Below are 17,251 nucleotides of genomic sequence, written 5' to 3'. Positions count from 1 at the left end.
TCTTGGGAAAGCAAAATTAGACATTACTTCTCTTAAAAACAGAAGAGCTAGCCCTCTAGGAAAGGCTACAAGTATTGGAAAATAATGCACGGCGAAATAATCTCCGTATTCTCAATGTTCCTGAGGGGAGTGAGGGGGCTGATATCAAGCTGTTCGTAACTGGTCTCTTAAAGGAGTATTTGGAATTGGAGCAATCAGAGGACGACCTGGGAATGGATATCCAAAGAATACACAGGAATCCGCAGAGATCCAAGCCCAGGAAGATTCTGGTCAATTTTCATACTTATTCTTTGAAAGAACAAATCCTTAATCAATCTCTGAAACAGAAGACCCTGAGTGCCAAAGGCTTCCCATTTCAAATAAGATCAGACTTGTCCAGGGCAACTTTGGACAGGCAGTGGGAGTTGGGCAGGAGGCTGGTGGATTTTAGGAAACTGGGAGCTGTTGCACAACTTAAGTTTCCGGCTGCCCTAAAAATCATGCATAAGAATAAAATGTATAATGTCAGAACTATACAGGCGGCCGACGAGTTGTTGTTAGACTTGGGCAAAGATGAAGGTTCGTTGGGGTAGATGCTAGTCCCTAGTGCCTAGACCCTAGTGGATCTCTAAAATTCTGTTGATTCCCTGAGTGAATGTAGATCTTTGTCCAGTCAAGGGTTGTGATTCGTAGATGTTAAGGATTATTACCTTAAACAGTTCTTTTTCTTTTCTTTTTTCTTTTATTTACTGTCTCTTAGAGCCGGAGGATAAATAGTGCTTATGAAATTGGTATCCAGTTATTTCTGACTTTCAAATTGAATGAAAAGTTAGCATTCTTTTTCATATTTCCTATTTTCTTTTTTGCTTTCACTTTTGGGAGTGTGGGTTAGTGGGAGTCCTTGGGGTGCAATTCTCTGGACTTCGTCCGGATAATTGGGGCAAGGGTTCCCCGGGGGTGGGGGGTGGGGAGCTTGGGTAGGCAAGGGCACGGGGAGCAGGGGTGGGTGTTGCAGGGAATTTATTTTTTTAATTCCTCATTCTCCTTATAGCAATCTTCTTTTTTTCAGAATGACATGGTTCTAATTTGTCTGGACTGAATAGGCTGATGTGGACTCTTAGCCAAAATTCGGTACGATGGAGTGGAGGCTACTTTGGTTATGACTAGACTACAGATTCTCTCCTGGAACGTCAATGGCCTGCGTACTAGACCTAGAAGAGTTAAGATTTTACAATATTTGTGAGATTCTAGTGTGCAGGTTATTGTCCTCCAGGAGACCCATTTATTGGAACCAGAGATGATCTCTCTTTCCGGGAAGAATAGATGGATTGATTTTATAGTTAGTACAACTCAGACTGTGAATATTGGGGGGGTCGCGATCCTTTTTAAGAAAACAGTAACGGCCCGGCTCCTATCACAGTTGGTTGACCCAGGTGGCAGATGGGTCATTGTGAATGCCAACATTTTGGGGGTGCAGACTATCATTGTCGGGTATTATGATCCTAACCAAGATGACCCTTCTTCTCTTAAAACTATCTTTTCTCATCTACTAGAGTTTCCAAAACCAACTATCCTAGCAGGGGACTTCAACATTGTCTTGGGTCCATTCCTAGATAAATCACCTAACAGTCGCGCTTTGGTCCCCTCTAAAACCCGGGTCTTTTTACTTGAAGCTATGAGGCAATATGCTTATTCTGACATTTGGAGGTTAAGATCAGGCCAACAATCTGGATTTTCGTTTCGTAACTACAAATATCGGCATCAGTCTAGGATCGATTTTATATTGGTTAGTCGCTCATTGAAAGGTATAGTCAAGAACATCTCGTATTATAGCAAGAGGTAGACCCAGAAAATGGGGAAAGATTTGGAACCAATGGAACTCACACCGGGGAGATATATGTAGGCCCCCAGAAGCAGAGATCCCTAGTCCTTCTCAATCGCCCTGACCTGCATTCCGGCAATGCTGTGGTATATTGTACTGGTTGTCTGCAATTTCGCCTTCGCCCCCCCCCCCTCATCTGGATTAGACAAATTTTTTCTCCTGTTGTTATGTATCTCCCATCCTCCTTGAGCACATGCCTAATGGTTGTACGTCCGTCATATTGCCTTGTTTGTTTGTTGATGTGTTTTTTGTTGTTTTATGTAATAAAAAGTTACAACAACAAAAAAAAAGAACATCTCGTATCGCCCCTCTCATTTATCTGATCATTCTGCAGTTTGGCTGGAAGTGGAAGGCACAGTTCTTAGTTTTCCTAGGCCATGGTCCTTTGATCGCTCACTACTTTTGAAGGACAAAGTGATCTCATCTTTGATTTTGAAGACAAGGAAGGTTGCAATGTCAATGAATTCTGGGGAGTTTCCTCTGCGAAGATAAAGAAAGCTCTCACACACCCAACTGGGTGTCATGCTTCATCATTGGGCTTTTGCTCCTCGTGGGGCTGGCGCTGCAATGGCCCACGGGCTCTGCAAGAGGGCTCTTTGTTGGAGATCTTCACTTTTTGCCGTTTTGCTGAGAGCAGGAATGTGAAAGTAGGGTAGTGTGTGTAAAAGTGAATTAAAACTACCTAAGGTGTGCTGTATAATTTTTCAGTGGTACCCTCGATAGGGATAAACACATATAGATGTGGGTACTGTAATTAGGAGACTTCTGAACCGGGCTGTCCCACAGTGTTCAAATATTAGGTTATTTCTTTATATTAAGGTCAAAATGTTTCACACCTTTATAGTTCCAACGGGATCCGTGGCGTTTCCCAAGGATCAGAAAATAAAACCTCTACCCTACACTGAAGCGGAATAAACATTTGAAGTGTAAATAAGGAAAATATTTGATTCACTATTCCTATGTGTATGCTGAATCTAAATCCAACCTATCAAAATAAGAAAGAAAAAGAGGTTTAAAATCAATAAGTACAAGAGTATCCCTTAAGGCATATAGTTTTATACTCCATGTAAACCATATAACTTTCGACACATTGTTAAATTCAACGATACATATGGTGGGTGCTCTAACGTTGCTATCTCGTGAACTTATTACAAATGCACTGTGAATCCGTTCAGTGATGCAACACGTAATATTGTACACGGTTAAAAACATGACCAACACAAACCCATATTTCCACAGCCCGTGGGTGTGACGTCCCTGCTGAGGGTGGGGTAGGGATCTTACCCATCCGCTTTTACAGTGATTGCCCCTTAGATCGAGGCAGAGGATCGCATCCTAGCTGCAGTGGCAATTGAAAATATAACAGATCAATAGAACAGGTAAGTGGAGTCCGTGGAGAGCAGGACCGTATTGTTTATGAAATCAATACTCACTTTGTCCTGCGTGGTTTTGCATTCAAGACCTACCCTCTCTACAGGTAATGTTCCAGGCGAAGAGTTGTGGTTTGTAATATGTTTGGAACATTGCCAGCAGGTGTGCCAAGGCTCAACTGCTCAGCGTGGAACACAAGAGACGCCTTAGGACTGAGGCGGCCATCTGGTAATCTTATCGTTTCAATATGCTGACCATTCAATCATCAGCTACAAGTTGGAAATATAGAATCAAGAATAGTTTTAGGCTCAATGGTTATCAGAAAATATCTTGTGGTTTATGTATTGGGTGCCCCGTCCCAGTTAGCATATGTAGGATAAAAGTTTCCTAAATTATTCTGAGTATAGTATCTGCCCATATCCGCCCTACAATTATTGGATCTTGTTCTGGTCGCTTTGTATTATGTATAACACATGCTCATTGATTGGATAGGCTGTCCAGCAGGTCAAAGCGGCCGCATGAGATGCCAAAGTTGATGCAAACTGCGGCCGCCATCTTATCAGATTCTTTTTTGTTATTAACATTATCAAAACCAAAATATTTCAGCGGGATTAGAACCCTAAACATGGAGTACTCGCTCCAGATGATAGGTTGTCCACTGATTTTCAAAGTGACAAAGTCAAGATAACGGCGTGTACGACTCAGTCGTGTTATATTGGCGTATGCGCCTCAGTTAATAGTCCCGGGACCAATATTACACCCAGTTGTTGTCCTGTAATCTGCGGACTCCAATTAATATAATTTAATCTAATGTGCTCATAATCTTGAACATCTCAGATTTCATAGTCACGGCAATTGTGTGTTCTATTGGTCACTGTCATTGGAGACTTATCAGGAAGGGAGATTTCATAGGGGGCAAAACATTGTGTCGTTTATTTTCTTAAACCAAGATGTCTATCTCTCATCTCCTGCATTTGTGCCACGGGATCTCATCATTAAGCCCATCTATGTGGGTCTTTAAACGGAAAACCCAACGTTGTTAAATGTTAAACTATGTTCGCTGGTCCCAACGAGGATTAGCTTAAAAAATAGTCCAATGTATATGATCAGGTCTATGACTGGACAAAAGATAATGTGCCAACATCCTTGTAGTACTACACTTACATCGCACATTACTGCTCCATTATCCTCGTTTTTATGGGCCTGGTTGTCATCCTTACATATTTCGAGGTGCATTGACGTGATTAAATATATAGGATTCCTTGTGTTGCAGTTTGTGTGTCCTTTCTGTGTCCATGTGTGTGTTGAGTTTAGGCTAATCTCTTTACTAGCATTTGTGAATGGGCACACAGCACATGACCCAAAAGGATAGTGTCCCCTTACTGGGGGAAGACCTCAGAAAGTTGGTTGTTGTATCTTAGATGTCACCTGGGGTCTTGTGTGGACCAATAGATCTTTCAAATTCTGAGTCCTTTTAAAGGCAAAGAATGGGCATGGAATATTAAGAGAGCCTGCCTGCAGAATAATCCAGTGTTTATCAGTTTCTGGATTTTATTAGATGCCGGTGTGAAAGTCGTCACACATGTAATCATCTCCTCCGGGGTTCTGACACTAGTGTCCAGTAAAGCTTTGCAGTGGTTATTCCTGGCCCTATGCTTGGGAAACTATTTTCTAGGGACAGTTTCGAGTAACCAAGTTGGACTTCGGTTCTGTGGCTGGACACAAAGCCCTCGTGGGTATTTGTCACCGAAACGTGGGCAAAGGATTCTTCTGGCCCAGATCTTATTGAGGCAGTTCCAGAGGGCTATATTTTGGCGAGGCTGGATAGAATAGGCAGGGTCGGAAGAGGGCTGGCTATCCTCTATAAAGATAGCCTTTATCGGATCCTCAGGATAACTTCCAGGCCCTTTACTTCTCTCTAAAGGGCGTCTCTAACATCCCATTCAATGGGATCCTGATTTATCGCCCCCCTGGCCCTAGAGCTGATTTTGGACAACAACTGCTGCACATCCTTGAACCCTATTTTGGCCGCGACCATCTAACGATCTTGGGTGATTTGAACTATCACTTAGAGAAGTTGGAGGCTAGTGACACTGTCTCCCTGCTGGATGCCTTGTCCGCCTGTGGGCTGAGTCAGCTTGTGAGAGGTGCCACCCATCAAGCGGGTCATACGCTTGATGGGATCTTCTCTAACGACGGCAGGTTGGTGGTAAAGGATCCCCTTCCCCTCTCGTGGTCGGATCACTTTGCTGTACCGATTGAGGTTACCGGTCTGACTGCTGTCAGGAATGAAAAGATGGAGAGCAAAATGGAATCACGGAGGAATTTTAAAAATATTTCTAATAGCTCCCTTGCCCCTTGGGTCTCTAGTATGTCCATCCCTCAAGAAGAAGACGTTCATATGGCGGTTTCGCAGTTCGAATAGGCCGTTATTAGGGCATTTGACGAACTGGCTCCTGCACGGTTGCGTTACTCGGCGAGGAAAAAACCTTCGGCTCCGTGGTTCTCTGAACACATAAGATCTCTTAGGCAGGGGGTCAGGAGACAGGAGCGTCTCTGGCATACCAGCTGGGATCTAAGGGACAAAGAGGCGCATAAGGTCTTATTGAGGGGCTATAAGGCGGAGGTAATAAGGGTGAAACAGGAATATTTTACGGCTCTCACTGTTTCTCTCTCCTCCCCGAAAGAGCTCTTCAAGATTGTTGACTCTCTTACATCCCTTCAGATCCCGGACCCCGTCATTACTTCTCAGCATCTCTGCAACAGCATAGCTCTTTTCTTTCAGACCAAGATCGCTGATATTTATTCAGCTTTAGAGCTGCAAAGGACCCTTATCACTGAGCCTTCTGTCCCCTTTGTCTCTGCACCTGGTCCTGCTGAGAATTCCTCCTTGGGGCGCCTGGCCTTCTTTCCTCCTCTTTCTCTTCAGGAATTAGACAATCTACTGAATAAAACTAGGTCTGGCTCCCCATTAGATGCCTGTCCACTTAAGATCCTCAAGCAGTGCAGGGAATCTCTCCTGCCTCCTCTTCTTGAGATTATGAACAGGGCTATGAGGGACGGCATCTTTCCTCAGCAATGGAAGAGGGCAGTGGTAAAGCCACTGCTCAAGAAACCATCTCTCGACCCTGGGGTATTAAAGAACTTCCGCCCTATCTCACTGCTCCCTGCTCCTGCGAAGATGCTGGAAATCCATCTGAATAAGCATCTCGCAGGCTTCGTGGAAAGTTCAGGTCAGCTGGATTACTCGCAGCATGGTTTCAGGAGGGAACATAGCACCGAGTCTGCCCTCACCATAGTGCTGGACAATATCCGCACATGTGCTGATAAGGGACTGACCACCCTCCTGATCCTGCTAGACCTCACGGCTGCCTTCTACACCCTTTCTCCCTCGGTTTTAACATCTCGCCTGAGGGAGATTGGGGTTGAGGGGCCTGCCCTGTGTTTGCTGACCTCCTTCCTCGACCAGAGAGAGCAGAGGGTGAAGTTGGGGGACTTCCTATCTCCATCCCTGTCTGTGCATTGTGGGGTCCCTCAGGGGTCGGCATTAAGTCCGACCCTCTTTAACATCTATGTGACTCCACTTGCCAGACTGATAAGATCTTTCGGGATGGAGGTAGTCTCCTATGCCGACGACACCCAGATCCTCGTCTCTCTCTCCCAGCCTGCCAGCTCGGCTGCCTCCAATTTTAGATCTTGTATGGAGGCAGTCGATCTATGGATGATCTGCAATTCATTGAAACTAAATGGGGAGAAGACTGAGGTCATGGTGTTCGGAGGAAAGGAAGAGATATGGTCGGCGAGCTGGTGGCCGGACTCACTGGGAGCCTGTCCTGTTCCTGCCACATTGGCCAAAAAATCTAGGTGTGCTGATTGACTCTACCCTCAGCATGCGTCAACAGGTTAATAGAACAGTCTCAACCTGCTGGGGCATAATCTATGTGCTGAGGAAAATTAGACACTATCTCTCTCAGCAGGCGAGAAAACAAGTTGTGGTCGCACTTATTGGCTCCCGTTTGGACTACTGCAATGCGCTGTATGCGGGACTAAATAAGGGTCTGCTGCAGCGCTTGCAGGTGGTCCAGAACGCTGCGGCCAAATTTGTATTAGATCTGCCCAGACGTGCCTCGGCCACCTCCGCCAGAAAATCGCTACACTGGCTTCCCATTGAAGATCGGATTCTTTTTAAAACTTTGTGTATGACCTACAGGGCCTTTGCTAGAGGCAGCTCTACTGGGATTGGATCTATCCTGTCCCTCTATAGCCCCTCTAGGAACCTGCGCTCTACCAACAAATTTTTGTTAACAGTTCCACGCATTCGTAGAGCTAAATGGGGCGGTAAAGCCTTTTCTACTCTGGCATCTAAGTGGTGGAATTCTCTTCCTGTGGAGCTCAAGTCCCTCCCCACCATGCAGTCATTTAGAAAGGCTCTGAAAACTCGGCTTTTCTGCGTAGGCATATTTGTAATTGTGTTCTGCCATTATGTTTTGATCTGTTGTTAGGCGCCTTGATGCCTTCGGGTTTTAGTTGCGCGGTATAAATTTTATTTCATTCATTCATTTGTGGCGTGTCTATCAAATTCATGTATTGTTCCACAATTGCGCCAGAGGCAGAGAAAATGGCTGAATGGTAAAATATTACATAAAGCTTTTGGGTGATGACTTTGGTATGAAAGTAAGCTGTTACGATCAGTAGGTTTCTAGAAATTTGTCATGAGCAGTCTACCTCGTTCTTGGGTAATCATTAGATCAAGGAACGGTAACACCTTCTCTGAGATCGTGTTTGTAAATTTCTGATAAGGGCTCAAACTGATCACTCAAGTGCAGAAATTGCCATATTGTCTCCATGTCACCGTGCCTAAAAAATGAGAATGTAATCAATAATGAATAAACTGTCGCCAGAGTACAATGTTGGCATTGTGTGGGTTGAGATTCGTAATGATGTGTTGTCTCTTAAACTCGGCCATACAGAGACAGTCTTCACTTGGGGAAAAGGTACTCCCCATTGAAGTACCAGTACCCTGTTATTGATGGTACAACTGGTTTTGAAGTGGAAGAAGTTTTCTTTCAAGGCAATCGTTGCACATTCTGTGATCAAACTGATCAGAGTAGTTGACGTCCAAACCTCTGCTTGTTAAGTGGTTTCCAACACCTCAATAGTGTCATCCTGTGAGAAACTGGTGTAAAGTGCTTCCGCATCTGGGAATCAAAAGGTCAATTGCTTGTGGTGCCTGGAAATGATCAGTTAAGTTCAGAACATCTTTGCTATCCTTCAGGGTGCTGAGACAGAATATCGAGTTGGAAATGGCGACTTACACAAATATCTAGTTGGAAATATCGTGATTTCGAAATATCAACAGCAAGAATATCGTGGTCAAGAATATTGAATTTAAGGTAAGAAATATTGTTTTTTAAAATATAGAAAGTCATTATTATTCTTTGCAAAAAATAGATGTTTAAAATACCGATTTTTTATTTAGTGTTATGTATTTTAGTTTATATTTTAAATGTAAGAGATGTATGTTTTTTTGTAGAAGTATTGTTTATGTTTTTTAATATATGTGTTAAATGTTTAGTAGTTATAAATTGTATTTTAATTACATTTTGAATTTTTTAGTTCTGTAGCGGGTTCTGGGTTAATAGGGGAATAGGGTAGGAAGTAATTTAATTATAATAAATTGATTATTTGTTATTTATTTAATTTAGATTTTATAGTGTTAATTGTGGAAAGTATTTATTTCTAATTAATGATTAATTGGTTGTTAATTAATATTAATTAATTGATAATTAATTATGGTAATTGTGTAATTTTTTGGGTGCGGGTTGTGGGGTTTATAGGGGTAAAGGGTGGTAAGTAATTTATTTTTGATGAATCAATAATTAGTTGTTGATTTATACTAATTCATTGATCGAAAATTAATTATGGAAATTGTTTTATTCGTTTTAGGTGTGGGTTGTGGGGTTTATAGGGGTAAAGTAATTTATGTTTAATTAATTAATAATGAGCTGTTAATTTATATCAACTAATTAATTGATAATTAATTATGGTAATTGTGTGCTTTCTTTTAGGTGTGGGTTGTGGGGTTTATAGGGTAAAGAGTGGGAAGTAATGTATGTTTAATTAATTAATAATTAGTTGTTAATTAATATTAATTAATTAATTGAAAATGAAACATGGAATTTGTGTAATTAATTTTAGGTATGGGTTGTGGGGTTTATAGGGGTAAAGGGTGGGAAGTAAATTTTGTTTAATTAATCATTAATATTAATTAATTTATATCTAATTAGGGTATTTGTTTATATTTTGTGTGTCTGGGTTTTTATTGTTACAGGGGTACATTGTGGGAAGTAAATAAATTTTACTTACTTTATAATTATTTGTTAAATACCATTCCTTTTTTAATTGAAAATAAGTTTCAATTGTGTAATTAATTTTTGTACAGTTTAATTTTAGTTGTGGGACTAATTCGGGTAAAGTGTGGGAAGTTTAATAATTGTTCTGAGTTTTAATTTGTTTTTTAATTAACAATATTTCTTTAATTGGTAATTAATTATGTTAGTTGAGGAAGTACATTTTTAAAAATGTAGAACTGTGTGATGGTATAGGGTAGGAAATAAAAAAAGTAAATTTATGTAATAATTAATGTTTTTTGTTTCAAAATAATTTTTAATTACAAATATTTATTTGTTTGGAAATTATTTTTTTATGTATTTATTATAATGTTTGTAGCTGTTTTATGTATTTAACATTATAATACATTTTGTTTAAAAATGTAATATTAAAGCCAATTGTTACGCTCCCAATGTTGATGACCCCCACTTCTTCACCCGGCTCTGGGGAGGTATAATGGATGTGGGCTCCAGGTATCTGATCTGGGGCGGAGACTTTAATGTAGCCTTACACCCGAGCTTGGACAGAGCAGATGGATGCTCAACATACCACATCAAGGCGAGAGATTCCCTCGAGGGGATAGTTGAGGAGGGGGGGGGTTGATTGATAGTTGGAGGCATTTGCATCCTGATTTGGTGGAAGGCACACACTTTACATCCTACACGGGCACCTGGGCTAGAATTGATTACATCTTCGTGTCCCAGAATCTGGCCCCGAACGTTCTAATTTCTCAACATTTACCTAGAACACATTCCGACCACTGCCCTGTTCTTATGTCTTTAGATATGCCTGGTTTTCACAAACCACGCCCGCCATGACGACTACATCCCAGCATCCTGATCGATACTGTCTTCTGCGAAGAACTTAGGACCGACATAGCAGACTTCTTTCCCCGAAACAAAGATACGGTGGATAGTGTAGAAACAGTGTGGGAGGCATTTAAGGTTACGGTGCGGGGGTGGTGTATTGCTAAGAGCTATGAGGTACTAAGGGACATACAGCGAACACTATGCAGGTTGGAGGAGGAACTGAGGGCTTTAGAGAACTGCATGTCACAGGGGATTGATAGAGAGGCGCAGAGCGCATTCAGAACTAAGTTGTCGGAGTACGAAGCGGAAGCGCAGAGAGAGGTACGATTCAAAGGGAAATACTGGCGAGCCCGTGCTTATAATGAGGGAGGGAGACCGGGAAGAGCGCTTTCCATGGCAGTGAGGATGGCACGGGGTTCGAACACTATCTTGGAGCTCACCACAGCAGATGGGGAGGTACACAGAGATAATGTTGGTATTCTCAACACACTCCAGGCACACTATAAACAATTGTATACATCGAGAGCGGCTGGGGAGATTGACCTGGATAGCTATCTGGGGGATATAGCACTTTGCTGGATAAGCGATGTCCACAGACAGTTCCTGGGGGCACCGCTTGAGCTGGATGAGGTGCGAGATGCCATTATGTCATTGAGCAACGGGAAAGCGCCGGGTCATGATGGTCTCCCCGCGGAGTTTTATAAATGCTACGTGGAGATCATGGCACCGGTGCTAAGGGAGGTATTTACTAATGCAATGGAAGTGGGAGTGCTCCCGAGATCTATGCGAGAAGTAATCATCACATCATTACTTAAGCCTGGGAAGAATGCCGCACAATGTGACTCGTATCGTCCACTGTCGCTATTGAACTGCGACGCCAAAATTCTGGCGAAAGTGCTCGCGACCAGGCTCTCCTTACTTATGACCACGATTATCTTGCCAGATCAGTCCGGTTTTGTCCCCACGAGATCAACCTCACACAACCTTCGCACAGTCTTCTCCCTGATTCAAACGGTTCACCCTGAGACCCCCCTTGCCGGGGTTTTTTTGGATGCCTCAAAAGCATTTGATTCTGTGGAGTGGGAATTCCTCTTCGCGGTTTTGCAGAGGATGGGGTTTCCCCCTATCTTTGTGGATTGGGTACGATTGCTCTACACGTCCCCAACTGCAAGAGTGCTTGCGAATGGTCAACTGACTACCGCTTTCGCAATAACAAGGGGGACCCGGCAGGGATGCCCCCTCTCCCCATTACTTTTCGCGGTGGCGATAGAGCCGCTGGCCTGTCGAATTCGACAACTCCACAAACCCAGCGCCCTCAATTGCTTTCAGCGCCAACTCTCAATCTCGTTGTACGCCGACGATGTCACTCTTTACGTTAAGGATCCCCAGTCTAATCTAAATGCGCTACTGCGGGAGTTCGTTGCTTTCGGAGGCCTTTCCGGTATCTCTATTAACTGGAGCAAGTCCCAACTCTTCCCTCTGACGCCGGCCGTCTCCGAATTCCCACTAGATTACCCGCTCGAGTGGTGTACCTCGGACCTGCGCTACCTGGGGATACAAATATCAAGAGACAAGGGAGATACATTGCGGATGAACTACGGAGTGGCCATCACCAAGTTGACAGACTCGGTGACGCGTTGGACCAAATTACCCCTGTCCATGGCGGCGAGAATTTCCCCCATAAAAATGGTGGTCTTGCCACGCTTCCTATATCTGTTCCTCAATATTCCCTATCACCCAGGCGCATTCTTTTTTAAATCCTTACGCTCTGAACTTATTCGACTGGTGTGGGGGGGAAGGCAGGCTAGGCTCCGCTGGGCGGTAATGACACAGCCCTACAGGGTGGGTGGCTTCGATGTCCCAGACTTCGAGGTATACTATCTGAGTGCTCAGGCGCACTACCTGTATCATTGGTTACGGCCCACTGCTTTCATGCCACAGGTGGCAGCGGAGGACTGGATAGCACACCCGCTGCCACTGGTTGGAGTGGTGCACGCCCCCACAGCCGCACTGGAGATGCACTCTAACACAGTGTCCTGTACGATAGAGGCATGGCATAAAATAGGGAGACGACTACAAACCCCGTTATTGTATACGGCTCGTATGCCACTATCCTACCATCCACAGATGACGCTCCTTCAGGAGGTAGGATTCCAACGAATGTGTAGAAGGTTAAAAATATGTGTGTGGGGGGATCTATTCCGCGATGGGAAGTTCCGATCTCGAGATGATTTCTTCGGAGACTGCGCAAATAACCCTCTAGAGCTATTCTATTACCTACGGCTCAGAGAAGGCCTGAGAGCCTTATTACCTGATTATCCTCATGAACCCCCCAGTGTAGCCCCGCTTACAATAGTGTTGAACAGCTCTGATGGAGCACATCTAGTATCCAAATTATATAAGTGCATACGAGAGGAACTACCGGTAGTGGAGAGTACGGCTAGGGCGCATTGGACATCGGATTTTGGTAGAGATATCACAGAGGCACAATGGGAGTACTGTTGTGACTTGGCTAGTCGCCTTAAAATCATACATTACAAGTTCCTCCATAGGTTATACTACACTCCTGCTAGGGGCTCATATCTAACAACTGGATAGTGTTTCATGCAGGCCATAAACTGAAAGAGTGAGATAGGCAATGAGATAACCCCACTGATTAACCACACAGCTGAATCAGTTTCTGCCACAGAAAATGGTAACTGTTCTAGTTTTTCAATATGTAACATCGTGTATATTACGTCCTTCATTGACGTCAATTTTTGCTTACCTGTCAAATTAAAAGGTGAAAACAATGCGTAAGCATTCAAGTAATCCCATGGTACTTTCCCACTTTTGAGGGTTTGCAGGGTCCAACCAAATTGCATTACAGAACGTAACTGATTTTGACCATGGTACAAAACAGACACTTCAATTTGAACAATGTCAATGACTGATGATACAATATTATGCAAAGTATATATACGAGAAGACAGTGTATTAATGCTGTTATTGACAACTGCAAGAACTTTTTCTAAATTACCTTGGTCAATTTGGCACAGGCGCACTGCAGCTTCCATCTGCGATAGCTTCCAAAATTAATCAAATGCTGCATAAACAAAACGCTTTGTTCAAGGGGACTTCGGACCCTAAAGAAAATCAGCAAGATCGATGTCACCTGATAAAAGGGAAAGATGCTGTTTCACAGATGGCATTGTGGAATGTCCCAACCACTAGTGACATAATTTACCTACAGAATATGTGGTAACAGTATGTGTATGTGGAAAACAAGGATCTGGTCTACTCTGTGTAAACCATTTTGTGGTTTTAAAAAAGCATACTCGACATGCATTTCAGCTCGTTGGCCACAATAAACATCCAAGGGGTCAATATTGGAAGAGTTGAGTGTGCCATTCTGAAACATGACAGTTAATTCCTCAATTGAGTACTTAGTATATGTTTGCCATCTGTCATAAGCAGACAATATTGGAATCAAAGGAGTATTTAGATTTTTGGCCGTGGCTAAACCAAAACAAGTAGTCTGTTGTACCGTCTCGTTTAAAAATGTGAGCTGAGACGGTATCAGACACGCGCAATGCAATGATTCAGTGCACTGGACTTGCCTAACTTTGGTACCCCAAATGGATTTTTAAATCAACCGTGTCCTTCCAGTAATCATAACAGTTCACAGACAAATCAGTTATGAAGGACAAGGAGTAGACTCATTTAGTATGGGTCAGCGTAAATTTGGGTTGAGTGGGTATCTTCAATTTATAAAAATAGGACACAGGGTCAGAAAGATTGTAACCAGTAAAATTCATAAATTTACTCCGTTGGGTCTTCGAGCTCCCTGATAACACAATTGAGCAATGTTCCCACTGGGTATAATTTTTTTTTTTAACTTTATTTTTCAATTTTGCAGTTACAAACAAGGAACCCCCCCCCCCCCCTCCAGGCATCGTTAAAAACATTTGGTCGCAGATCGATAGACTCATTATGGCACATTACAGGTTAGGACAACATCTGGTAAAGTTACGAACATTCATGTGGTACTATAGCATATATCAATGTATTGTGGATAGCGTGAAGGTAGATCAGCCAGGCCACCATATCGCATCTTGTGCAGGCGTCCCCTCAGGGCTACCCCCTCCCTCCCCTTCAGAGTCTGATCCTTGTGCTGAAAAGAGTTCGCCACTGGTCCCCTCTGAGTCGCTGTGTGATGACTGATCATCAGTAGTGAGCCCCGCCATACATATGATACGCCATGCTAACAAATCCTTGTGTAGTTTCTCATCTTTACGAGAGGCTTGCATGTGTGTTTCCTCTGCGAGGGTCCATTCCCTCACGTCTTTGAGCCAAATTTCCACCCCGGGGGCCCTCTGTCCCATCCATGTGATGGCTACCCAACGCCTAGCCAGCATCAACATTAGTTGCAACAGTTTAAATGGAAGCTTCCTTTTCCTAGGTTTGGGTACTAATCCCAACAGGCAGTGTAAGGGAGATAGTTCAATTCGAAGACCCGTAGTAGCCGCTATACTACCGACCACCCCTGTCCAGAAATTCCCCACCAACGGACATTCCCATGCCAGGTGTAGGAACCCCGCGCCTCCCGCACCACATCTGGGGCAATTGTCCCTCCTACCTTCCGAATAACAACTCACCGATTTCGGGGTGAGGTAGGTGCGGTGCATAAAGTTGTAGTGAATTAGCTTAAAGCGTGCATTACAAGACACCCGCCGTGTCAAAAGCCCTATGCGCTTGCGCTGCCCCTGATCTAGGGGTGCCCCTAAGTCTGCCTCCCATGCCGCCACTGCTGGTGGCACCGGGGGAGCGGAATCGCGTTTCATAGCCGCGTAAAGCAAGGTTATCAACCTACGTCCTTTGCCACACGTCAGCAAGATATGCAAAGTGTGGGTCATCGAGGGTATTTCCGGGCACCGTGGCCAGACTGAGCGCACTATTGAGGGCAATCCTTATAGTGTAGGTATTGACCGCCCCCAAGGCCGAATGACTCCTCCACCTGCTCGTATGACAAGAAGCTTTCCGAAGGGTACAGATCAGCGAGAACCTCACATCCCCCCTCCCTCCAAGCGCGAAATGACATATGCTGCTCTATTTCCATCATAGGTGCCAAAATCCAAATCGGCAGTTCCCTATGGAATGGGGCAGAGCGCAGAATCCTTTCAATAAAGCGTTGCCAAATTGCAGCTGTGTGTCTCATCACATAAGGGAGTTCAGCCTTGGCTACGGACCCACGCATCAACGCCACCCGGAGCTCCGGTACCGTGGCCCTTCCCTCCCACACGTCTGTATCTACAAACCACCTGGCTGCCGGAAGGAGCTGCGCCGCGTAATAGTAGAGATCGAAGCGCAAGGCCTCCAACACTCACTCCTCGAAGGAGCAGACAACGGTACTTAGGGCTGCTGTGCTACGTCGCCCCGCCCAGAGCAGGGACGTGAGCAACGTATTGAGGGTCCGGAAAACCCTGGGAGGAAGGGGACACAAGGAGTTTTGAAGGACATACAGCGTCGTGGCTGCATCTCCATTTTGGCGATGGCCAACCCGCCCATTAGGGACAGTGGTAAGGTGTTCCAAAATAGTATGGATTGCCGGAGGTACGTAAGCACCCTATCTGCGTTACGGGCGAGGGACTGTTCCTCAGTCGGTGGTCACATGTATTCCCAGGTATCGGAAACTAGTCCGCTCCCATTTTAGTCCAAGCTCCGGGAAGTCAACCAGAGGCACCATGTCAAAGCCGGATAGGGGAAAATAAGGGACTTAGTACGATTGAGGCGCAAGCCCGACACTTCACTGAACCGTACCAGGAGGTGTAACAACCTCGGGATCGCCTCTCTAGGGGCCGTCAAGTAAAACAAAGCATCATCCACGTATAATGATAGGACATTGCAGGTGTTTCCCACCTGAATACCCCACTGTTGCAGCTCTGTGCGGATCTTGACTGCGAACGGCTCTGTAGCCAAAGCGAAGAGTAGCGTCGAGAGGGGGCACCCCTGTCTCGTGCCCCGACCCAGCCGCCACTCCTCCGACCGTGCACCTCCCAGACGCACCCAAGCCCTAGGCGAGCTATAGAGGATTCTAACCCATCGTGCGAAGTTGGGCCCAAAGCCCAATGTCCGGAGGACCTCGTGCAGGTACCCCCAGTCAATGGTATCGAAGGCCTTGGCGAGATCTATGGAGACTAAGACCGTCTGCTCCTCCCTGTTCTGTACCTCGTGTTGGATATGGGCCAACCGTCTAAGGTTCATTGCCGTGTTACGCCCGGGGATAAAACCGCATTGGTCTTGGTGTACTAGATGCTCCATGTGGGGCGCCAGCCTAGTGGCCAATAGTTTTGTGAGAATTTTGATATCCGAGTTAATCATAGTGATCGGCCGATAGGAGGAGGGGTCGTGCTTGTCCCCTCCAGGTTTGAGGATCATACAGATTTCGCCTTGGGCCATGGTCTGTGGGAGTTCCTCTCTTTCGAACGCCTCCAGGTAGACCTGTAAGAGGAGCGGGGCTAAATTTTCCCTGAATTTGTGGTACAATTCCGAAGGAAACCCGTCGCTTCTCGGCAATTTAGCTCGCGGTAGGTGGGCCAGCGCCCCGTGAACCTCAGGCAACGTAAGGCTGGCGTCTAGCTCCTCCCGGTCTGAATCCAAAAGGGTCGGGACAGGTAGCCCCTGTAGATAGGGGAGATAAGAGGCCTCAGAAATATCCGCGTCTGCGGAGTATACTTGCTGCAAGTGGGAATGGAGGACCCTCAGAAGGGCCTGTTCAGAGTGGACCAACTCTCCGCCACTGTCTCTAAGGGCAACAATGCGCTCGGGGATCTGCTCCCGT

At 44.9% G+C, this 17,251-nt stretch overlaps 1 protein-coding gene across 9 annotated transcripts in view; it reads right to left on the bottom strand.

Annotated features, from left to right (window-relative positions):
* Nucleotides 1–17,251, bottom strand: part of LOC144798737 (uncharacterized) — a 1,654,679-nt gene that overhangs the window by 1,403,411 nt on the left and 234,017 nt on the right. For 4 of the 9 annotated variants that reach the window (XM_078669761.1, XM_078669751.1, XM_078669755.1 and 1 more), the window contains exon 3: nt 13,451–13,556. The exons of 1 other annotated variant lie outside the window; for it this stretch is intronic. In XM_078669761.1, the coding sequence (XP_078525887.1) occupies nt 13,451–13,556 (106 nt within the window). Of the gene's footprint in view, nt 1–13,450; nt 13,586–17,251 lie in introns of those variants that run through there. 4 more of the 9 variants (XM_078669753.1, XM_078669754.1, XM_078669756.1 and 1 more) reach the window with 2 other exon arrangements.

The sequence above is a fragment of the Lissotriton helveticus genome, chromosome 12, assembly GCF_964261635.1.
Source record: "Lissotriton helveticus chromosome 12, aLisHel1.1, whole genome shotgun sequence".
NCBI lineage: Eukaryota > Metazoa > Chordata > Amphibia > Caudata > Salamandridae > Lissotriton > Lissotriton helveticus.
The sequence above is the reverse complement of the archived record's forward strand: the minus strand, read 5'-3'. Positions and strand labels throughout refer to the sequence as shown.